The 24,207-nt window shown below is 39.7% G+C and overlaps 2 protein-coding genes across 3 annotated transcripts in view; one reads left to right on the top strand and one right to left on the bottom strand.

The window, feature by feature from the left end:
• OGFOD1 (2-oxoglutarate and iron dependent oxygenase domain containing 1) overlaps nucleotides 1–10,949 on the top strand; it is a 33,782-nt gene extending 22,833 nt beyond the window's left edge. The window contains exon 15 of the transcript XR_012490171.1: nucleotides 9,037–10,949. The gene's annotated coding sequence lies outside the window, so the exon portion shown is untranslated. The remainder of the gene's footprint in view (nucleotides 1–9,036) is intronic.
• BBS2 (Bardet-Biedl syndrome 2) lies at nucleotides 490–24,057 on the bottom strand. Of its 2 annotated transcripts, none has more exons than XM_074314839.1 (17): nucleotides 23,754–24,057; nucleotides 19,374–19,605; nucleotides 17,597–17,718; nucleotides 17,272–17,334; nucleotides 16,388–16,465; nucleotides 13,541–13,645; nucleotides 13,372–13,458; nucleotides 10,785–10,920; nucleotides 10,402–10,541; nucleotides 9,380–9,524; nucleotides 9,122–9,293; nucleotides 8,366–8,495; nucleotides 6,664–6,795; nucleotides 6,066–6,203; nucleotides 5,310–5,422; nucleotides 1,666–1,814; nucleotides 490–958 (listed from the first exon to the last, which is right to left on the bottom strand). In XM_074314839.1, the coding sequence occupies exons 1-17, from the start codon at nucleotides 23,868–23,870 to the stop codon at nucleotides 852–854; spliced, it is 2,166 nt and encodes a 721-aa protein (XP_074170940.1). In that variant the 5' UTR covers nucleotides 23,871–24,057; the 3' UTR covers nucleotides 490–851. The 2 variants fall into 2 exon arrangements, with proteins under 2 accessions (XP_074170940.1, XP_019609496.2); XM_019753937.2 differs by having other exon boundaries at nucleotides 17,597–17,722; nucleotides 19,378–19,605.
• Between the last annotated feature and the right edge of the window lie 150 nt (nucleotides 24,058–24,207).

Raw genomic sequence — 24,207 nt, 5'->3', positions numbered from 1 at the left:
TTCGATATAAATAACTGCAAGGACTTAGGGCAGCCCTTCTCAAATAGGGTTCCAAGGGGAGAATTAAGCCCAATGCCATCATGTCTTCATTGTATGCAACGAATGTGAAAATAGTCACCCAGATCATTTTCCTGAGGCTTATTTCTCTAGAGAATTCAGGTGGAGAAAGGCTGCCCTAGAGGATAACACAGCTACATGACTAAAGGAATCTGGGTCCCTGAATAACTATAGAGAAATCCTTACATAAATGAGAAATAAGTGGGTCATTAGGAATTTGAGGTCTGTTTGTTTCAGCAGTTAACATTACTCCAACTAACAGATCACACTGAACTGACTCTCCTGTAGTACAAATTTGTTTACACAGACTTGTTTACACACTGATCAAAAAGAAGGCACACTAATACCCACTATTTTTTCTCTATGTAATACACATACGGTTTATGCAATTCTGTAATGGTGGTGATTTTAAAATCAGTCAGTACAAAGTGCAACACCTTTAAATTTTAATGAAAAGGCAGATAACCCATTTTAAAATTACAAATTCAATTATAAAAAAAAGATATATCTATACACCAACTTTACATACATACAGAAAAACTGGACTTTGAGGCCCTAGCGTTTCTAAAGTATTCACCTTCCTCCATACAAACCTAGTTTTATTTGGCAACTGTACTATGGATTTCAAAAATAGAAAGTGAATAACCTTTTCAGAAGCAATGCTTTGTCTTTCATTTGTACAGTTCACCAAGGTGGTTTTCATTCTTAGCACCTTGGGTTCACCAGGCTGTGATCCAAAGCAAATTTTTAGGGAAAACACTTTCTAGGAACTTCATTACCTATTCCTTCCTCGCCTATGAAGAAGCTGTCCCCACCCGCATGATTCTGAACAGCATGTTGGTGTTGTTGCTTCGAATCGCATCCCGACAAGCAGTAATCACCTGGTTCTTCGGTTTTCCAACTGTATGAGAAGAAACATCAAATCAGTACAATCCAGAAGATTATTAAGAGTGAAATTACAAGTGAGAGGCCAGCTTTAAAACAGCATCAAACTAGAATAGGAAGGAGTTACAGGCAGTGCAAATTCAACTAACGTATCTTACCACTCCCTAAAAAGATACCTTTGTGAGGGAATTTATCATAAACCAAAACTAGAATCCATCTCAAACACAGAAACCAAAAGTCAGTGTTAACACAAAAGGATCAAAGCTCATATTCACCTACCAAAGATTATTTCTAAAAGGAGGTAAAAAGCACTGACCCAAAACAGCAGATTTTAGGTATAAATCTCTGGCCATATTTCTGCTTCCTTTGGTTTACTCTCATTTTTTTTCTAAATTTTATTTTAAGTTGGACATTTAATTCATTAATTTTCAGTCTCTTTTTTTCTAATAGGGGTATGTAAGCTTTTCCTCTTGGGCATATGCCACGAGGTTTTTCTTTAGAGGATGCAGCACAATCTAAGAAAAGTTGCTAAAAGCTTTCTTTCTCTTTGAAAACTGGAGACTAACTAAAGCCAAATAACAGGCTGACTGAAACTCAAGTGACTGGTGCCAACTTGAGTATTAAAAGTATCTTTATAGATACAGGCCCCAATATGAATTTTTGAAGCTACCAGAATCTTCAGTGGTTCTCACCCCAAAATCTCAGTGCTATGAAAGGACTCACCACGCAGCCGACCTGCTCTTTGAATTGCTTGATTTACTGCTTTGAGGTTTCCCAATAGCTCTGTGTGATTGTTACAGCGAATTTTATATCCATTTATCAAATCTTTATTAAGGTCGTAGAGTTCCATATAGCGATTCTTCATTGTTTTCCTGTATAAATCAATAAAAATGTAACATCACTACCTCAATATGGCAGGTTTAAGTGAAAAAACTTGCAAATGTCTTAGATATATAAAGAAGGCACCGAATTTTTAGCTGTATTGTCAGTAAAACAGGGTAACTGCTAAAGTTTGCTTTGAAAACATTGAGAAGTCTATCAAAATATTCTATTACTATTTCATCCAAATAGGTGGAAGACAAGTGGTCTTCCTTGGTTATTGGTGCATGGTTTGTGTAATTTAAGAGCCAAGGATTATCCAGTGCCCACTGTGCTGGGGCGGGGGGTGGCGGGGAGGGTTGGTAGAGAAAAGTGAGCCAAGATGATAGACTGTCTTCCAAGTTTCAGATTAATACTCATTAGACAAAATGCACCAATTCTTAATAAAATATTTTTAGACAATTAACAGATTCAGCTTCATAAGCTTAAAACTACAATGAGATATTATTACACAACAATTAAAATGACTAAAATAAAATAAACTGGTAATACCAAATGCTGGCAAGGACGTGGAGCAACTGGAACTCTCGTGCACTGCTGATGGGAATGCAAAGTGGAACAGCTACTTTGGAAAATGACTGGGCAGTTTCTTACAAAGTAAAACATACACTTATTATACAACCTAGCAATCCCATTACAAGTTATTTACCCAGAAGAAATGAAAACACGTCTGCAAAAATCCTGTATGCAATGTTTATAGCAACTTCATTCACAATCATCAAAGTCTGGAAACAATCCATATGTCATTTGGTGAATGGTTAAACCAAGTATGGTTTATCTATACAATGAAATACTATTCTGCAATAAAAAGAAACAAACTACTGATATATGCAACATGGATGAATTCCAAAGGCATTATGGTAACTGAAAAAAACCAGACTCCAAAGGCTATACAATGTATGATTCCACTTATGTGACATTTTGCAAAAGGAAAAATTGTAAGGAGGGAAATCAGTTCAGTGGTTGCCAGGGACTGGACGGCAGGAGGGGTACCCATGCAGAGAGGTGCTAAGATGATGGAATACTCTGTGTCTTAACTTGGCTGTGGTAGCAACAACACAACTGTATAAGTTTCTCCAAATTTATTGAAATGTAAACCTAACAAGGGCTAATTTACTGCATGACTTTAGAAAATAACAGCAAATATATACACGACAGTCTCTAAATAGAAAATATCAGGATGAAAGGAATTTAGAGGTTGGTGGTCACTTTCCTCCAGTTTAGCACAGTTAAATACCTAAAGTCAGCAATAGCTCTTTGACTTAAAAAACTAATAAATAAATAAAGCCAGAGAGAAAGGAAAAAAAGGAGCCCTAGAGATAAAGTTGGCCAGAAAAAGCAAATATATACCTTGGAGAAAACTGGAAGCAAATGAATTGGAAAGTTAAGAGGTAAAATTATTTCAATTACAAATGATACATCTGGAATAACTATAAACTATAAGAGTTTAATAAAATAGATTATAAAAATCAACATATAAAAATTGTGTTCAACAAACGAAAAAGAAGATATAATGTGGAAGATCCTATTTATAATTGCAAAAAGAAAATATCTAACTTTAAACTTAATAAGAAATGTCCAATACGTACATGAAGAAAACCACAAAACACTCCTGAAAGACATAAAACATGACTTGAACAAATTTAAAGAGCTACCATGTTCTTAGCTAGTAAGACTGAATGAACATTATTGTAACGATGTTAGTTCTTCCTAAGTTAATAAATGTAACATGATCCCAATAAAAATATCTTTTTTTGCGGAGCTAAAAAAAATGTATAATAAAATTCACTGGAAAGAACAAACAAGCACAAGTAGCCAGGAAAACATGAAAGCGAAGAGCGACAGATTAGGGGAGGGGCACCTAGCCAGATCAGGTACTAAAACATACAAAGCACCTAAGAAGAATGGTACTGTCAGATGAAGAGACAAGACTGACCAATAGAACAGTATAGAAAATCCAGAAATAGATTCACTGCATGTGGAAATGAAAAGGCAGCATCTCAAATCAGTGGGAAAACAGACCTTAAAGTAGTAGTATTAAATCTGTGATAATCATAGAAAAGGATAAAACTAAATGTATTACTTACACTGAACACCAGGATAAACTCTTAACTAGAACAGAGACTTAAATGTAAAACATGAAAACATACAAGAAAACATAAAAGAAAGCACAGGTGAATTACTCCATAACCTGAGAGTTAAGAAAACGATTCTAACTTTAACTTAAAATGTAGTAGTATTAAGAAAAAGACTGGTCAGTTTGACTACATAAAATTTTTAAGAAGCTTTTACATGACAAAACCAAAAATGGAACAAATTTTTAAAAAATCTAAGCAAAGGGCTCATACTATATATTTGTTAAAGGCCCGTTGTCTGAAATATTTGTGGCTGAAATTATATGATATCTGGAATTTGCTTCCAAATAATACAGCGCCTGGAATAGAAAGAAGGTGAATGTAGAGATGAAAACATCAGCCGTTAGTTGACTATTGAAGCTAGGTGGCTGCTCTATAGGAAATCACTATACTATTTAATCGACTTTTGTATGTGTTTGAAATTTTCAACAAGTATTTTAAAAATCTTTTACTTCTGGACAACAGCATTTTAATTATTTGCCAATAATTTGGTCCTTTCAGGAAAAAACACAAGCAGCACCTTGGGCAAACTCTTACCTCTAATATATACACATAAACTTCATCTATCTGGTCAGCTATTTTAGTGAATCCACCTCAGTACATTTTATTGCCAAGATAAATTCTGCATCTAAACAAGCAAGAAGCGAGACCTGCACATACTTGTTTTCACCTTTTTATTATGTAAAACACATTCAGAAAAATTCAGCGCAAATGTTGGTTAACCAAGTCAAGAAAAAGGACAGTGCCAGCATCCCAGAAGCTTCCGAATGTGTCCTTTCTGAACATCCCTCCTCCCCAGGAGAAAATACTATCTTGTATGATAATCTCTTCCCTGCGCATCTGTATATTCTTATCATCTGTGTATGCTCTCCAAAGGATACAGTTGCGTCTATTACAAATGAATATAAATGGAAGCATTTTCTACGTATTCTTTTAAGTCTTCTTTCAATCTCCATTATGCTTATAAGATTTGTCCATGTTGTTACATGGCACTGAGATACATGCATTCTCATTGAGTGTGGTTCTCCACTGTACGGATATATCATGATTTATCCATTATACTGTTGATGCTAGCTTGGATTGTTTCCACTTTGCGATTTTTATGAACAATGCCTTTATGAACATTCTTGTACAAATATCCTGGTTCATATGTGCACGAATTTCTCTAGGTTATAAACCAGAAGACTTGCTGGATCATAGGGTATGCACATTTTCAACATTACTGATTATGCCAAGTTATTTTCCAAAGTCCTTGTGCCAATTTACACTCCTATCAGAAGCATCTGAGAGTCGCTATTCCACGTTGCTGACATTTTTAACCTTGTACCTGTCCTAGCCACAGTAAATACTCACATGTCCCTCATCAGACGAGCATCCTCAGCTCGGACCAGCAAACTCCGGATCAGATTAGAATTATCAGCCATGTCGGCACTGAGCTTCTGATGCATTGAATGGTACTCATCCACCTGGAGACCATGAACACTCAGGAATTAAAACGGCCTCCCTAACTAGACAGGTTGAGAAGACACTGTCTACCATAACCAAGGCCCCTTTCTTCCCCGTTTACTTGTACCATCTTAACTACCCATTATTTCATCTCCTCCTCAATGAAGTAACTGGTCTATGCTGCCTCTAACACGCAAGATGCCATTCCATGTGCATCCTTTCCATGTCTTAGTCTCAGTAGCCCTAGCAACACACATATTAACATTTTAGGGGTCTGGGGCGGGAATATTGTTATAACTTGGGACCAATCAAGATTGTTATTTTTCTTCTGAATTTGGGTTGTTGGAAAGCATTAAACCAAAGAGTAAATAGATACAACAGATAAGATGAAGAGTTAGCAAAGGAAACTGCGATATATTTTTTTAAAATATTCCCCTAAACCAAACATAGAAGGCAGGGTGGTCAAGAGCTAACCACTCACTTTTGTAAAAGAAATCCTTTAGTGAGCTCTCCAACACTAGTTCAATTTTGATTTTAAGAATTTGCAAAAATTATTTAAAACATGACTATCGCATAACACATGTACAGTTTCCTAACAGAAACCCTTCAAACATTATTAGACCTACCACATTCTCACAATTGCAGCCACTCAGGTGCCCTCACCTTAACTAACACCTTTCGTAATTCCTCAAAGTAGATGGGGAAATCCGCTTCTACCTGAAGGTCTTCAATAGCAAAAGACGATGCCATCGACTGGATGATATCTCCAGCCAAATCAATATCATCAGTATTTATAGTGATCTATCCAGAGAAAAAAGGACAAGTTTAGCATCCTCAGATATTAAAGACAAACTTAGTAGAAATTACCTGAACTTTCCCATAATCAACACATTTATTGAGCAGAATTTTATATGGGATGATGAAGATAGGCTTTAGCCCTCAAGGAAATTACAAACCACATTTGTTGTTTCTAGCAGTAAACTAGAAGAACAATCCTTTAGCCTTATAAACAGCCAAATCATTCAAACAATGAAATGTTTCTGTTCACCTTTGTATTCCTAACCCTTCCCAAATTAGGCTGAAGGGAAGGAGGCAGAAAACCACTGTTCTAGACTATACCCCAGTGTCTAATATGATTAACACTAACAGACTAAGTTGAAACGCATGGTTTTACGACCTTGAGATTGGTGTAACCCACCTCACTTTGCACTAAATGATAAACACTACATGAGAAATCTATGCCCATGATAGTAAACATTACCTCTCCACTAAGTTTTATTTTTATATACAGCTGGCCACCATTCCGTAAGGATGTGAAACACACTTGAAATGGAGCATTCTGAATGTTAGTGTCTTCTGGTAACAGAAAGTTCTGGTTGAGCCATATAACAACCTAAAAAATGAATAGGATGAAATGAACTTCCATTTTTAAAGTACAATCATTCTTTTTTTTTTTTTTTTTAAGATTCTATTGGGGAAGGGGAACAGGACTTTATTGGGGAACAGTGTGTATTTCCAGGACTTTATTGGGGAACAGTGTGTTTTTTCCAGGACCCATTAGCTCCAAGTCAAGTTGTTGTCCTTTCAATCTTAGTTGTGGAGGGTGCAGCTCAGCTCCAAGTCCAGTTGCTATTGTTCAATCTTAGTTGCAGGGGGTGCAGCCCACCATCCCTTGCGGGAGTCAAACCATCAACCTTATGGTTGAGAGCACACGCTCCAACGAACTGAACCATCTGGTCGCCCGGGAGCTCAGTGGCAGCTCATTGGTAGCTCAGCAGCAGCTTGTCTTCATTCTAGTTGCGGAGGGTGCAGCTAACTAGACCATGTGGGAATCGAACCAGCAACCCTGTTGCCCAGAGCTCATGCTCTAACTAACTGAGCCACCCATCCGCCCAATTGAGAGTTATCCCTCTTTCTCGTTTCACTGGTTGGTAAACAAAGAATTATACTTTACCGCCACCAAGAAAACACTAACCACACTCCCTTTTCCCTCCTCATACGTGTTCTTAAATAGCATTCATAATTGTGTCTGGCCCCACAGCCTGCATCATTTACTAGCATTTTCGACTTAGACAATCTTAAATGCAATGTAGAAACGTCTCAGGTATGATGCTGATTCTGTTTACACGATAGCTCTTCTATGGCTATATCATGGACAACGTAGTCTGCTTAAAGCTATTCCGGTCCATTCTTTAAAAACTTTTAAATGAACTATGTGTGCACGGACAGAGCTACGTCCACACAATAAGTAAACAGTAAGCTTTCATATTAATAATTGTACTTTACAATGGTTTGTAACACAGGTCCCACATCAGAACCCCCTGAGACCTCTTGGAAGGTCCCGCTTCCACAGGCTGGGCAGGGGCCTGAGAATCTACATGATTAAAAAGCCTCACTGAGAATTCTGAAGTCCAGCCATGGTTCAAGTCCACTGGTGTCAGCCCTTTAAACCTTCAAGGTGCTATCACATCAATTATGTAATTTCCAGGGGCCCCTGTGAGGTAAAAATAGCCTCACACGTAAGGAAATTGAGGCTCAAGTCTTGAGAGGCATTCCCCAAGATCACTAAGAATTCAATCAGTTAAGTTAATTAGTTAATTTAATTTGTTTAATTAGTATTTGAACCCAAAACTGTTCCCAGTGCCAAGGCCCACTCTCTTGAAACACTAGGTCAGGACAACCACAGTAAGATCATAACGAGAAATAGGGAATTAAAACTGGTAAGAATTCATCGGTAACTAAGGATTGCTCAAGTAAATAAGGTGTGCATTTTTTTAAAGTGAGAGGAGATATTTTAGCAATATTTTTGTTGCAGGCTATAAACCAACTCTAAGCAAATAATTCCATCATGTCATATGTACTGCTTACAAATAACTCATTTGTGTAATTCCTCCCTTCTAAGAAATAACATCCAAAGGATTCTAAAGTGCAAAAGTATTGAAAGAAAAAAGGCAAATGCTCACTCTCGGGGCCCGCTCTGCGATGACAAAGTTGACGTAGCTGAGTGGCTCGCTGGCAGAGTCCGGGCTGGTCAGCGCATACATGGAGAATCGGGGCAGCTGTCTTGTCAGTTCAAATACGTGGAACTGGGTGCTGTGGCCAAACAATGGAACAGAGACAATAGTTTCCCATGGAATGTTATTCCAAAGTGCAAGTCCCCCAAAAATAAAGTCACTACTGAGTCATCAGGTTGATATTTAAGGGTTTCATGATGAAAAAAAATCCCCCAAAACTTGTACCGTACTACAGTAATGGGGTTTGGGATTTAGAGAGAACATGAGTCTACATACACGCATACATGTGCCAAGGGTTTAAAACACCCTAAAAGGAATGTGAAAAGGCACATTCCACAAATCCAGTGGTTTTTCTTCACTAGCTGGGGTTATATATAATTCTAATATATATATCCCAGCCCTGTAGTCTTAGTGGTCACAACTAGAAGTTGGCAAATCATCAATTAATTTCTTGAACTTTTGTGATTATAAAATCATCAGACTAAAACCAGAAAATAACCATTTTAAACTTAAATACCTTTTTTTTTTTTTTTTTAAGATTTCAAGTTAGGGATATAAAAGGTTGTGGGAAACCTTGCCTGGGTGGGTAGAACCATTAAATGGCTCGTCTGGCCCCACAGAATCCCTGGCATAGTAGAAAACTCTACAAGTCTTGTCCTCCTCTGAGCGCTGCCTGGAAGTGACCTGTGACTCGCAAAGGCTCACCTGCTTCTGTAACCCACGAAGGTTTTCAAGTGCAGATCCACAGGCACATCTTTGGGAGGCGTGATGGGGATGCGGATGGAGCTGGAAAGGTTGTGAACGCTGGGGTGTACCACGTGGCTTTCACCCAGAAAAATGCCCTCGGCAAAAATCAGTACGGCTCGGATGATGGTGTCTGCAGGGAAGAGAGAACAAACAGTTCAAGAGCCACTCCCAGATGGCACAGGTACCTAGAAATGCCAGCTGAAAATCGCTTCTTACCATTCGACGTAGAAATGCAGAGTTCTGCGTGAGCAGCCCGCGTCTCGTTCCCCAGGTTGACTGAGAGGGCGGTGTGGAGCTTCGTGTTGGCTGGGATGACGCCCCGCTGCCCATCCGCCTCGCTGGGTGGACTGCTCAGCTCAGCCTGCAAAACAGTCCACCGGCTTCCAACTCATCCGTCACCAAAACAGCGACCAAATGTCCACGTTAAATAATACGGTTATTGTGCTTCAATAGACGCACTGGTCATGATGCTTTGGAATTCAGAGGACTCCCCTCCTGAGTGCCCCCTTGCTCCACCTGGCCTGTTCCCAAGCGAAAGTACCCTTGTCCCTTTCTGTGTGTAGGCTCCACTGTACCCCAGCATGCCTTTTACACTTTGTTATACTGTCCTACTAAAATAACAAAACTCACTTAGTATAGCAAATTCAAATACAGGTATGCATGACAGGACAAATTAAAATCCTACTCCCTAGCTCGTCCTCTGGCAGTTTGACACATACATGTACACACACACACACACACACACACACGCACAGCTTCTGTAGCTGTCACTTTTTATGTTTTTGAAAAGATACAAGATAGTCCATACATATTGTTCCTCTTTTTTTTTTCACTTTAATACTACCACAGATATCCTTCCATGTCAGTCCAAGTATATATACCTCATTCTCCTGAGCTGCTTAACATTCCCCAGCATATACTCCCCTACTGCTGGTCAACATCTAAGTTGCTTCCAACTGTCCACTGCTACAAACAGAGCTACAGTCAATGTCCTGAACCACTCAGGCAAAGACTTCTGTAGTTCAGCTGCCTGGAAGTGGAGTTTCTAGATGAAAAGAACCATGCCCTCTCAAGTCTGACCCAGGCGAAAGGGCTGAGGAGATCTGCGCCTCTGCCAGCGGGTCGGAGGGAGCCAGCACGGCGGCAGATGCTGCCATTCTCATTCTTCTGTCACGTGCTAATCCTCCTGGTCTTCCTCAACTTCTCAGATTCCATTTCCCCTTCACAATAGGACCTACCTTGGCATTTTCTTCATAGTTATGGAGTTCCAGCAACAGATTCTGTTTTTTCTGACTCAGCTCTCGGATCAAATCCTGCTCTATGCTGGTGTCCATGAGGTTCCCTCTCGTCTCAGCCGTGCCTGGCAGGTAGCCCCGGACTGAACAGAAGGAAAAAACACTCACCACACTACGGAAATTCCCAGGGATAGCCAGGTCTACTTTTAAGTCATCGATTACCTGGTCTTACAAACAAACACCTAGGTTCTCATTTCCCCAACTCAGGTGAACTTACAGGGACAGGAGGCTATCAACACAAACACTGTATGATGGAATTTCCTGATGTTCTGACCCAACCAAATTGAAAATCTGACTTCTCAAGGATTTTTCCCGTCCCAATTTACTTTCCCCGTCCACTGAGCAGCAGATTAACTGGACGTGGCCATCCATCCGATAATCTCCCTCGACCACACCGGCAATTGCAGAAGAAAAGTTGTCTTTGAAGATGACCTCCCCAGTTCGGTCACTTCGAGCATCAACCTAAAAATAAAATAAGAACTTGAAAAGTCGCTTATGCTATAGTTTTTTTTAAAAAGACAGCATTTTTAAAGGTCATTTTGTTTTGCAGTTTTCAAGAGTACTCTGTGGAGCCCTGTGGCTTCTGAGGAGGCACCTATGACCACTGGGTCCTGGGGGGCCCAAAAGAGGCCTTCACCAGCTGTGGTTTCCTCTTCTTTTGAAATAAAAGTTGTCTTCCATATTGGCCTTTACATAATATTTCATTTGGAGATGGGCTAGCTGAGAGGCAGCGCACACAGTATATACAGCAGAGGGCAAAAGCCCTCCAGCTTTGCTGCTTACTATCCGTGGGCCCGTGGGCAGGTTTCTTAACCATTGTGTGTTTGGTCTGCTCATCGGGATCAGTGACAAGAACATGAGGACAGTGACTTTACCTACACCTCTTAGGGTTGGCGTGAGGCCTGAAGGACTCATGTGAAGCACTTAGAAAGGGCCAGGCACACAGAGGTATACGAGAAATGTTAGCTGTCTATACAAATTTTACCTTTATTATGTATACATGTATACAATTATGTCTAAAGTTTGAAAAACGCCAAACTAGCCCAACCCTCCACCATATATACAACCTTTTATAATAACCATGTTCAAGAGTACTTCTTCCACATCAAAACTACTGCGATGCCTTAGAGAGTCCTCCTATCCCCTTTGATCTCCTCTTCCCAAGAGAGGCAAAGAATTAACAGGCTCATCAGAAACAAATGCATCCCAAAAACGACGGTGAAGGATAACCATTTCAACTGATGATTTTGTTATAAGTGAGAACACATATTAATATAATCAATAAAAGGCTAGCTATAGAAAATCTCGTGGAGCGATCACCTCTATGCCCAATGCCACTCACTAGTTTTGTCTTTTCGTAAACATCCTCGTGGGTAAAACTTGGCGCTGAAGAAGTACTTTAGGTCATAGCCTATTACTAGCTCCTACCCCTTGACTGGAGAATATCATATTCATGTATCCATGCTATTCATAACAACATCACGGAAGCCTGAAAATTATGGATGTTAACGCCTGTGAAATAACAAATGGCCTGTATTTTACCAAAACTCAACACTCAACACAACCCGCTAACTCAGACTGAACTAAACTCGCTTCTTTCTAGCTACTTAAAGGCTTTCAGGACTGTATTTCCATAATATTTAGCAAACGAGCATTAACTGCTAACTAAAAAGCAGGGCTACAGATTAATATTTCTGTGGATATTCTGCTTTTTTGCTTTATCCAACATGGAGATTTTGCCCTGGAAAAGAAGATGGCCCTCTAACTCAACAAATGACCTGCTAAAGACCAAGTTAATTGGCTGGTTGCCTTTAGTATTTTTTCATCTACATTCACGCGTTGTATTTGTACATTTTCCTTTTCTATGCTTTTTCTGTTAAGTTTAGATATCAGCAGTTTTTCTACTTATATAATGAACTGTGCAATTTTCTTATCTTTTTTGTGTTCAGGAACAGATTATATAATAGAAATTCCTTAACATTTTGAAAATGTTTAACTATAAAAAATATCCAGCCCCAGAGTTCTATTTGGAGGTAACTTGATAACTCTCAAGTCTAGTAATTTCTCATTCTTGAATCAATCTTAATAATTTATATTCCCCCAGAATAGAGTCCATTTTATGGATTTTCAAGTTTCTTAATAAACAACTACATAGTCTTCCTTTATAAATTTTTACCAAGACAAAACCAAGTGAAGAAGCAGGAACCTACATAACACCTTTTTAGAATCTGTTCTTCACACAATACCAAAGGAAGGTTACAAGGTACTGGCCAAAAGTAAAGAAAAATCAAAGAAGATAGAAATTAGCTGATCTCCAGGCAATGCAGCACTGACAGACATGAAAGCCAGGGCAAATGGTAGCCATGGAGATCTGGCAGCTACTTTGGCAGTTTCTAACAAGACAATCCTGACTTGCCAAAAGACTGTAGAAAATTTTGATTTAAAGTTTTAAAATTAGGAAAGAAAGCAAAAAAGATTTTATTTTGGAATTATGGGAAAATAGTATGATATGATTATTCCATTAATTCTAGGTTTGCAGTCAGTTTTAAGATTAGAAAAGAGCTATACAAAGAGTTCATTATCCGCTTATTAAAATTCCTTTTTTTACTGGTCCTTGCCTACGATCACCCTGACTTCATGGATTCTTATTCCTTCAAGGGAAAAATTTCGGAAGAATCTTCAAGAGATTACCCCCCAAATAGGGCCATAAGACCAAAAGGACACTCACTCACTCTCTAGTGTTCACAACTAGAGCAGGAAGAAATAAATGTGGGAAGATGATGAAGTTAAATGTGAAAGCACAGCCAAGGATGCAAGTTTGTATCCTCACGTTACTGTTCTCAATCACACAGCCAATATATCTCAGACCGTTATTACTTTGAATTATAGCTGAACTCTGCTATTTAGACTTACCTTCCCGTTGGACCAACCAGTTATCAGTTCACACACTCCATCAGAATTAAGGTCAAAAGCATGAATGCTCATGGCATGGTTTTTGGACTGAAAAGGAATTCCAATAATTAGTGCAGAAGTCTCTCAATATGTATAAAATCCCTGAATATCCAGTCTGAATCTTACTAACTTTAATTCTCCAGTATCGGGCTGTTTTGTCATAAACTCCAACTGTGCCATTGGAAAGGGCATAACCAAATCGACTACCATACATGGGGCAAAGAGAGGTGATTATCTGCAAAACAAAAAAATACATAAAAACACAACAACTTTTCATTAAGGCTCAAATTAATGTGAAGAATGGCTTTATAAAATTGCATGCCTTGCTACAAGTGTGTTAAAATTAAATTTAAATGCACTTTCAGTCCATTAGTGGGGAATGTATTCCTCTTCTCTGTGACCCATGTCATCTGTTTCAGAGGTGGATAATCAGAAATAAACTCACAAAGTTTGCTATTTTAGATCAAGACTACATGGCAAGTTTCAGCAAATAATTTAAAAAACAATAAAATTGAGGGATTAAGGAGGAAATAAACTGAATACACAAAATCTAGAGTACGTACAACAGATGTTATACACATTAACCCAAACTGTTTTAATGATTATTCTAATTTCCTTAACTTACAATATCCCACAGTCTAAATTTTAAAAAGACTTATAAAATCCATAGGTAAGTATCTTTTAGGTGTCTACTTTTCTTTCTATGACAATTTCTTTTTTTGCTAGAGATGAAAGACATTTTTCAGAAAAAAATATAATCCTTCCAAAAGTGAAAAGGCCAGCACACGCATCTGTGTATGTACGTAACAATACACAGAATGCATATATTATACAGAAATATTTACAGGACTGTTTGGGGATTTAACATCTCAAGAAGGTAAAATTTTAGATACTAAACAAAATTACCTTTTAAAGTTAAAACCAAAGCTTAATAATATCTATGATTCTGCGGATCTACTTTCTAATTCTGAGCCGAGTAAAAGAGATACTAAGAAATAAATTTTATATAGCGGAAAATCGTTATATAATTTCCTCTACGCCTACAGCTTTTCTACAAAACCACCCACATCACTTAACTCTGAATACAAAGTGCTGTGTAGGATTTCAGAATTCCTTAGTTCAAGGCATTCTTCTGGAAATACTTAGTACTGTTCAACCGCCAAATGAATTATGATTTTGCTGATCTGGGAAAAGATATTTGAGCTAGGGGCAAAATAAACTGAGAGGAAATGAACCCAAAATGAACAGTTTTATAAAGTCCACATATTCATAAATTTGGTCCTATATTTCCTAGGTCCCTTAGCCCTCCTTAGTTCACTAGGTTCATTCTTTTGTGGACTACAGGATCAACCGTCACCTCAAATCCCTAGTTCTAGTTTAAGCTCTCCCTGCTTTTTCTAAGATTTAGGAAAAAGGTGTTTCAAAGAATGCATTCCCCTCACATCTAGTATCGACAATAAACAGAAAAAAACAACCCTGAATGATTCCCACCAAATGGGAAAAGATTTACTATAAACTTGAATGAAAGGGAAATAATAATGCAGGACATAGCACCTACAGGCCAGTAAGTCTCAGGGTGGTGTTTCTGCAGGGGGAACGGGGAGGTAGCAAACCCCTCTAAGAGGCTACTGAAAGCTAAGGACCCTCTCTCCAGAAAAAACACATGTTTAGCGCATACACACAACAGAACCGGGTGTACAGACACACATCTTCAGGCTGTTGCTTTTGGCTCTCATCCTCCCCTTCATTTCTTCTCTGTCCACAACTACCACTTTACAAGTATAACTGAATATATAAATAGTAGGACTACGCAAAAATCTATGGCTCTTGCTATAAGATAAAGTAAATTAGTTAAACTCGTTGATAACACTTTGTATATCAATGTGTCAGGTTTGCCTTCTGGTCTCCTTTTGTAGTTAGGGGAACAGAAGCCTGACTTTCCTAGACAGCTTTTATAAGTGGCAAGAAGCAAGGACAAATGGTCAAGTGTGTATTTGAGGCAGTGTCCCCAAGCTTTTCTGATAGACTCCCAAACACTGTTTGACTAAATTATGCAAAACTCCACCACTCTAACCTCTAAGACGCCCTTCTGTTGTTCCTTTTTATCCTGTTTATTCACAGTGTTCAAATCCACTGCTCCTTCATCCTCTTCTCCTTCCTTAATTGAGACTATCCTAATTCTTTTCTCTGTTTCCATCTTGCTCAATCCTGGAAAACCAGCAGCTACCTGCTAAGAATGTCAAAACTACAAAGAATAAGGGCAACCTTAGGCACTGCTTTAAAAAATGCAGTTTAAAGTCTTCAAGAAACATATCAGGTTCAATTATATGAAGTAATTCTAATCACAAAGAAACTAGCAAGCTCTCTAACATCTAATTTTTAAGTTTACCTACAGAGAAATGTGCCTAAGAAGTACTTAATTTGGATGAAGAGAAAAAGTATAAAAACCTCATTTATGCACGTCATTCAATCCCATTTAATACACATGATGAGGAAGAGGAAGATAAAGCACAAAAATTCAAATCCTGACCATGCCACTTAATAGCCATGACCTTGTATGAGTAACTTAAGAAACATAACATCAGTTTCCTCATCTGTAAACTGGAAATTATAGTATTTCCTTCCTAAGAGGGTTTCTGTAGCGTTAAATGAGTTACTTCACGTAAAGCACTTAGAACAGTGCCTGGCATACATCAGGTGCTCAATAAATGGTTGCCACGGTGATGATGATGACAATGTATTAACTCGTTAAATGTCTTTGTGCTCAATAATATTCCCCTATTTAGTCAGTCTTTTCAAAATATATCTTCCACAAGATTTTAAATACTTCTTTCTCTGTAATGTACAGCTCTGTTTAATCCCCATAGTTTTCACCCTAAAACTAGATTGTGAGATGTCCCAGCACTCTCTTTAGATATTACACTTGACCGATCCAGCTTGCCCAAGGTTACCATAATTCTGAGGTGGCACTTCTTACCTCTGTTTCTGTCATTTCTGCCACAATCTCATCTTCTTTAAAAACTCGGATGTCAAAATCCTCAGATCCAACAAGAAGCTGAAAAGGAAAAGAAAATAAAACATCATGCATATTTAGTTCAGCAAATGCACACAGAAAAATTTCCATAAATAAAACAAAAAATTGCATAATGTTTTGTATGTTGCTACTACTACCCAAGAATTCCGGTCTCCCAATAATCCAATGCTCAGGAAGGTACCTTCTAATGCGCAGGTCAACAGATTCAGTCAATGGAGAAAAGCTGGCTGCTAGAGATTTTATCCTGCCACATGGGCTACACATCCTGCCAGACTGAAGCACCTGAAAATGCTTCCTGGTTCAGCCCCTTTCTGCCTGCAGATGGAAGCCCTGTTTCAAAAGCCAGAGCCCGGTATCCAGGGACAAGAGAGGGGTAAGTCACTGCCCAACACAGCACTTCCCTGGCTGCTCAAGAAGCTACTTTCTAGAGTAAGAATAACAATAATCTCAAAAGCTAAGAGCCAATCTCTAAAACGTTGACATTCCGGAAAAAGTTGGCCAAAATTGAAAACTACTTACTAGTATGGTTTCAAAGCATCAGAAGCAAGTTATAAGATCATGAATACGACTGTGGTCCCATCAACTGCTCTGCCCTTTCCCCGTCCTGTGTCTTTGAAACATCATGGCCTTGATTTTTGTATTAGACAAAGTGATTTATTGTTCAAAAGAGAGGAGAAAGACTAATGAGGCCAGTTAGCTCATCGTTTAGGCAACAGGGCCCCAAAATCAATCATGAGAAGCTAACACTTCCCTCAACACAAATACCACTGTCACAGGAGAATTTATTCAGCTGAACACACAAGAGAAGTGTCTCCTCCCCCATGTACCTCTTTCTTCCCATCACCATCAAAGTCACACAAGGCCAACGAATGAACATTATCTCCAGTAACCTGAAAATCAAACCAAATATCATGAATATACCATCTTTTTTCACTTAATTTGAATATATTAGCTACATGAAAGAGTAGATTATACAAACCACCAACAGGTGTTATTCAAATTGCATATCCTTTAACATGCAGAATTATAAACATGGTTCCATTTTGGTTTATCTTACTCATTATAGTCAGTGGTAAAACACAAACAAAACATAAAGAACGTTAAAAGTAAACATATTTAAGAATACGAAAGAGAACGTTTTGTTCTTCATACCGTCCAAAAGAGATCATTTCCTTCATGATCAAAACCCTGCAGAGCACAATTCCCACCAATAATTGCAAGAGGAGAGGAAATGTCTCCCAGTGTCCCCAACACAATTGTGTTGGCCCCATCTGCTACCTAAGAAGGAAAAAAAGATAAAATTTCAGATAACGGTGCACAGGTACACTGAAGGTAACACATGCTTATCTTCATACTCAAATTCCTGTCATCATTTGTGAGAAGCCACATGGTCACCTGAGAGGCAGTCCAGGGCTGTCCGCTGAGGACGGGCACTGGCGTATGTGTGCTTCTGCGCAGATGAGCAGAGGTCCTGCACACACGCAGGCCCTTGGCCTTATAGATGGACCTGCTACAATAAGCTGCTACAAAAGCTGAGGCTCTCTAGGACCACCAGGTTTACAGGCAAATTGTTAGAGAGTTAAGACTTAGGCCTTTAAAACACCCAAATTTTTCTCATCTATTGTTAACCATTTTAGATGGAAATCATTTTAAGACTTATTCCCAGTTCTCTTACTAGTAATCGTTTTCATTGTAAAGTTACTAAAAAGTGCACAGAATGATAAAACAAACAGCTATAGTCCTACCATCCAGAATCAATACATGTCCCAGACTTCTTGAGTAAAGTACAAAAGCATAATTTATTTTTGGAAGATTCAAGGACATCTTTGTAAACGCTAATTGTTTATTGTACAGAAAAACAATCTTTACTTACACAATCTTTAAATGGGAAAACTATTCTAAAAAAAAAAAGATTGGCTATAAAGAAATGACTTCATAAGAAATCAAAACTGCCAAATGGCCAATCAATCAAAAAATAAAGTTAAAAGGTAAATGGTAAACTGAGAAAAATAATTGCTATATATAAGACAGTTTTTAAATATTTTTTGTCAATAAGAGTTACTAAAAAGCAAATAAATAAGAAAAGGGTCAATTCCCCAAGCAAAAAAAATAAATAAATGGAAAATTCATTAGAGAAGAAATATAAATAGCCAACAAACATGAAAAATGTTCATTCTCACAATGTATCATTTTTCATCTTTCAGGTTAGCAAAGATGAAAAAGAATAATACTCTCTATTGTTGGCTAGGGTAGGATAACAGGCACTCTCGCATTCTGAGGGGACGGAGTCTCTCTAGAGAGCAATTTCACAATATCTATCACAATCTCATTTTAAAAAGGTTTTTAACTCAATTGTAAAGCTGAATCCCTGAGTTCATTAACTTTATGTGTCAACTTGACGAGGCCATGGTACCCAGATATTTAGTCAAACATTATTCTAGATGTTTCTGTGAAGATATTTTTTAGATAAAATTAACATTTAAATCAGGAGACTGAGTAAAGCAGACTGCCCTCTGCAATGTAGGTGGGCCTCATCCAGTCAGCTGAAAGCCTTAGTAGGAAAAAGACAGACCCCTGAGGAAGGAAGGATTCAGCTACCAGACTGCTTTAAGACTTGCGTTTCAACATTGACTCTTCCCTGGGTCTCTAGCCTGGTGGCTGACCCTGCAAATTTTGGACTTGCCAGCCTCCACAGTCGTGTGAACCAATTTTTAAAAATATATCCCTCCCTACCCCTCTCTCTATGTACAAGTGTATCCACATCCTAGTCATTCTGTTTCTCTGGAGAACCCTGACTAATATAGTCCTAAACTTAATACTAGTCTTGTACAAAAACAGGAAGCATATCTATGTGACCAAAGATTTCTTAGGACAAAAAAAAATGACCATTAATGGGTAATAGGAATTTTATGGTTATAAAGGGGTATACTTGCCTCTCTGTAGAACAAATCTGAATTATTGTAGACATCGTAAGCCAAAAGATTAGTCTGTGTCCCCACTAAAAGAGTATCATAGCCAAGTTGAGGGTTCAGTACTCCTGCAGTCAGGCAGCTGACTGCCTGATTAATGTTGAGAAGCGAAACGTCAGACTCCAGGGGGCTCTGGAAGACCCTGGATGCACTGAAATGCTGGCTCCGTGTATGAGGATTGTGAATAAAAACCTAAAACAAAAACAGTTCATTACATTCCCTTAACACCAAAATGTAAAATTAACATACATTTTTTTAAAAAAAGACTGCAGGATATTAACAGATATCAACATTAACAAGAAGTCACTTTAATAACCTGCAAAACTTGAAACACTCCCAACACAGTTCTGTGCGTGGCTAGCTTCCAGTCCCTATCAATGGTGGCAGTCCGGTGGTTCTCTTAAAGAACAAGGAAATGGACAAGGTCTAGTTGCCGCTTACCAGGGCAGCTTCCATGCTACCCACCAGCACGACGACATGAAAGCACTCTTACAAACCAGCCTTTTCCTGATCAACCTATAGGAAGCTGTTTCCAGCTACATGATTGCTACACACCAAAAAGATCACAGGAAATAGATTAATAAACACTTCCTTTAGTATCTTTCATCCAAGCACCTAATCAATTCACTTTCTAACTGTTAAAATAGTCTGGTAGTTATTAAATCTGTTTTACAAACTTAAACTGAGTCATACAAATCAAGCACCTTGAAAGCTTTCATATTTGTCTATAGTAGTAAGATAAATAACCCAAAGTTAATTAAGTTAGCAGTTTCAACTGTCATAAATATAATCACTTGAGTGTTTTCACAAGTCATTGAATTTCCTTGGGCTGCATCTGTAAAAACGAGGTTTGGACTAGAACATGCATTCTCAAAAGGGGCGGTATCACTCCCAAGAGGGGTAACTGGGTTTGGGGTGGGGGGATCTTAGATATTAGAATGGCCTGCTGCCCCTACAAAGGGCCACAGTACAAAAACAGACATACAGTGTATCTGTGGTATTAAAATTTCATTAGGGAAATTTTCATTTTCTTAAAGAAACTCCATGGTGGTGGGCAATATGAAAAAAGAAAAACACTGGACTAAGCCCTTTTCAGTTCTAAAATTCACTAATTTTAAATGAGTATTTCATCTCTTTGGTTTAAATCCAAACAGGATTAATTTCAAATGATTACCTAAACAGGTAGCCTATTCAACAAAAAAATTTTCAAAAGAATTGATTAGAAACATCTAGAAAGGTGTATAGCCACTGAAGACTTCATTCATGTTTCATTTGTGTAATACGTCACACATGCTTTTACAAACGTTACTGCGTGTGACCCTCACAAGAAGCCCTGGTTTGCAGATGAGGTCCGAGGGATTCAGGCCCTTTCCCAAGCTCTCCACCTGATAAGCGACAGGGCTGACATGAAGCCTGGTGTCTGGCTCCAGGTCTGAAGCTCTAGCCACATCTTACGTCCTTTTATAACAGGTGTGAATTGTTACGGATTCCTCTAGCAATTAGATAGGTTGAAAAAGAACAGGAGGGGAAATAACTTAGGGACTTCATGTTCACTGTAACTGGAATGGAAAGAATTTGGGGTTTGCTGCCAAGAGCAACAAGAGTCCCAAGAGTGTGACTTCTCCCTAGCTCCCCTCCTGCTGTTCTCCGCCACAGAAATCCGTGCCCAGGAGACTTCCCTGTCCCAAAGGCGAGGACAAAGCCAAGCTCAGTCACACAGTAAATGGATCACACTCCCAGTGTCTTCCCCCAAAGGACTGGCTGAAGTTCCCACATTTGCTCTGGCTGACGGGGTGCTGCTGACAATATAAATGCAACTGGCCCCTCAGCTCCACGGTGAGAGGGAAAAATGTCCCCAGAGAAAAACACTGATGCCATCCTGCAAGAAACCCCTTTTAAAAGTGTCCTTGCTCAGGCTCAGAGACCAAATCCCAGCTCCACTTTCACTACGGAGTCCCACTTATAATGACAAAATCTGGAAACACAGGCACCAACAGTCAAGAAGGGCTTTAGCCTTACCTGGAATGTTTGTTTTTAAAGGAGAATATATTTGAATATTTCTCGAATCATAAAATATTACCAATTTTTTAAAAAGTCTCAGGATAAAAGATCAGGTCAGAACTTTTCAGGTTTAAAGTTCTGAACATAAAGTGTCCAATTACACAGGACACAGATCTCTCTCTCTCTCTCTCTCTCTCTCTCTCTCTCTCTCTCTCTCTGCCATCTTCAGAAACAGACCTAGAATCAAGTGTTCCTGCCTCCTACTCTAAGTCACATTCTAATAAAAGGGCTCCATAGAAACCTCTGCCTCACCGCCTTCCTGCTTCTACTCCTACACTCAGCTCCCTGAACCTCTCTTGCAGTACCTGCCGAAGTTATATATAAAACATAACCCAAATCCCATCACCTACTTGAATCAAAACCAAGGTCTTCACCGGGTCTAGAAGCCCTGTATGACCTGGCTCTTGACTACCTTAGCGCTTCCCTAACTCCATCCCCAGCAGCCGCCTTGTGTTCTTAGAACACACCAAGCATATTTCCACCTGAAGCCCTTTGCACTTGCTGATTCCTCTGCCAGGAAGGAACTCACCCCACATATCTGCAGGGCTTATTGCCTCCTGTCCTTCAAATCTCTGATCCATAGTTATCCACAGAGGCCTATCTGATCACCCTGCCTAAAACAGCACTCTCCACCATCCCCACCCCTTCCTCTTTTTGTTCTCTTATGGAGACACTGTGTGTGTATGTGTGTGCGTGCGTGTGTGTGTATGTATATACATTTTGCTCCATTAATTGTCTGGCTCCACCTCTCAGATAGAAGCTCCAAGAGGTGACACTTGATTGTCACATTCACCCTTGCACCTGCAGAGCTAAGAACAGAGCCCAATACATAGTAAGCCCTCAATAAATTAGGGGCTGAGCTAATATCAATGGGCCCTTTTCGGCCCATTTATTTAGCTGCTATGCACCTACAGCAGAACCAACATGAATCTCTTTTTGGCATTTGTCAGTGCCTCTCAACAACAACTAACATTATTATGTGCCAGGCCCTGTGCTAAGTGCTTTACTTCATTATACTATTTAATGAAAATGAATCGTTACTTTTTACTTACATAGCCCAAGGCACATCACATAACATACAACATAGGTGGATGCATCTTCAAAACTACAAATCGTATAAATGTTAGCTTATTAAATCCACACTGGGTCAGAGAACATGGACTCTAATCTCATTTCCACAACTTTCTAGTTGAGTGACCTCAAGTATTACTTTGAACCTCTCTGAACCACTATTCTAGTCAGTAAAGTGGAAGTAATAATAATAATAAAACAGCTAACAATCAGTGACCATTTCTTATATGCCAAGTGTTTTAAATGTATTAACTTATTTAGTCCTGGTAACAACCCTGTGTGGTAGATACTATTATTAAGCACCTTGCCCAAGTTCATGAAATCAGTAGGTACTGGAGCCAGGATCCAACACACCTGTACTATGCTGCTGCCCATGGCATTGTAGCAAGGATGCTGAGATAATGGAATAAGGCTTTGTACCTGTTAGAAGTTATTACACTTGCTGTCAGTGTATTCCATATATTTGGGGCGTGCCTCCATCAATACAGTGCCTTGATTTGCCTTATCTGTTGTCCTTCTGGACTATAAGCTTTCGGAAAGTAGGGATTTCAGCTTTATCTCTGAATCCCCAACATCTAGCACAGAGGTGTTCAGTAAAAGTCTGGTGACTGTTGAATAACCGTATCTTTCCCATCTCTGTGACTCCCACACCTTGCACAGCACCTGGCACATAGTAAGCACCTGACAGGTAGTTAGTGCATAAACTAAGGGAAAAGATGTGAATATACGTGGATAAAGATCAAAAGTGCAATCAACCATTTAATCTAGGAGTCTCTGTATTCTTTCTTTCCGTCCAGTTGTTTGGCTTGAGGCAGTATGAGATCATGGAAGGAGTTCCAGAACGACAGGCAGAGAGGCCCTGGGCTGGAACCTGAGGTCTGCTGCGGTACTACTGCTACCCCTGACCAAGCCCCTTCCCTTCTGCGGGCTTCTCTTCCCTAAAATCCCTCTCTGCACAGGGACTCCAACATTGTCCACGTCTAGGTACCCGAAGACAAAGTTAACTACTCAGAGAAGCCCTTCATGTGAGACACCATTATTCACTATTCTGCGCAGGATTGAGAATTACAGGGAGGCTACCGACCGGTTGCCGGGCAACCCTGGCTGGGGGCGGGGTCGGAGAATTAGGGGCGGGATCGCAGGGTAGAGGCCCGCGGAGGAGGTGAGGACGCCAGGAGCCCAGGCGGCGTGCGAGTGGGAGCTGTTACCTTGCCCGCTTGGGTGGCGGCCGCCAGGCACGGGTGAGTCCCGTCGTAGCGCCCTACGGCCACCATGCGGGGGCTGATTTTGTGGCGCAGTTTCAGGGTGAACACGGGCAGCAGCATGACGGCGGCGGCTCTGGGGAAGATCGCTCGCGGCCCGAGGCAGGAACAGCGGAACCAGCCTCACCTGCCGCAGTGAGGGGCGCAGGGACCACACCAACTTGGCTCCACCTGCCTCCAGCCGGGAGCAAAACAGCGCGCGACCGAGATGCCCCCCTCGCCGGCCGCTGCCTACTTCTGCGGCTGCGCAGACCCGCCCAGCTCCCTCTGATGCTGCGCGGTGGAGGCTCCCCCTTGGCCCAGACTGAAATTGGTTCCATCCCAGTGATGGAGTCGTGTGTTTTGTTGCTGTAGCTCATCCAGCTTATTTTTGACCCCACTAACGTGTGTGCAGTGGCTG

Source organism: Rhinolophus sinicus, linkage group LG11 (genome assembly GCF_036562045.2).
Source record: "Rhinolophus sinicus isolate RSC01 linkage group LG11, ASM3656204v1, whole genome shotgun sequence".
Lineage (NCBI taxonomy): Eukaryota > Metazoa > Chordata > Mammalia > Chiroptera > Rhinolophidae > Rhinolophus > Rhinolophus sinicus.
The sequence above is the reverse complement of the archived record's forward strand: the minus strand, read 5'-3'. Positions and strand labels throughout refer to the sequence as shown.

Coding starts and splice junctions, on each gene's coding strand:
- BBS2 (XM_074314839.1), bottom strand. CDS start 23,870: ATGCTGCTGCCCGTGTTCACCCTGAAACTGCGCCACAAAATCAGCCCC. Junction 16,466..17,271: donor ATGGTGATGGGAAGAAAGAG/GTACATGGGGGA, acceptor TTTCCTTTTCAG/CTTCTTGTTGGATCTGAGGA. Junction 10,921..13,371: donor CTGGTTGGTCCAACGGGAAG/GTAAGTCTAAAT, acceptor TTTTATTTTTAG/GTTGATGCTCGAAGTGACCG.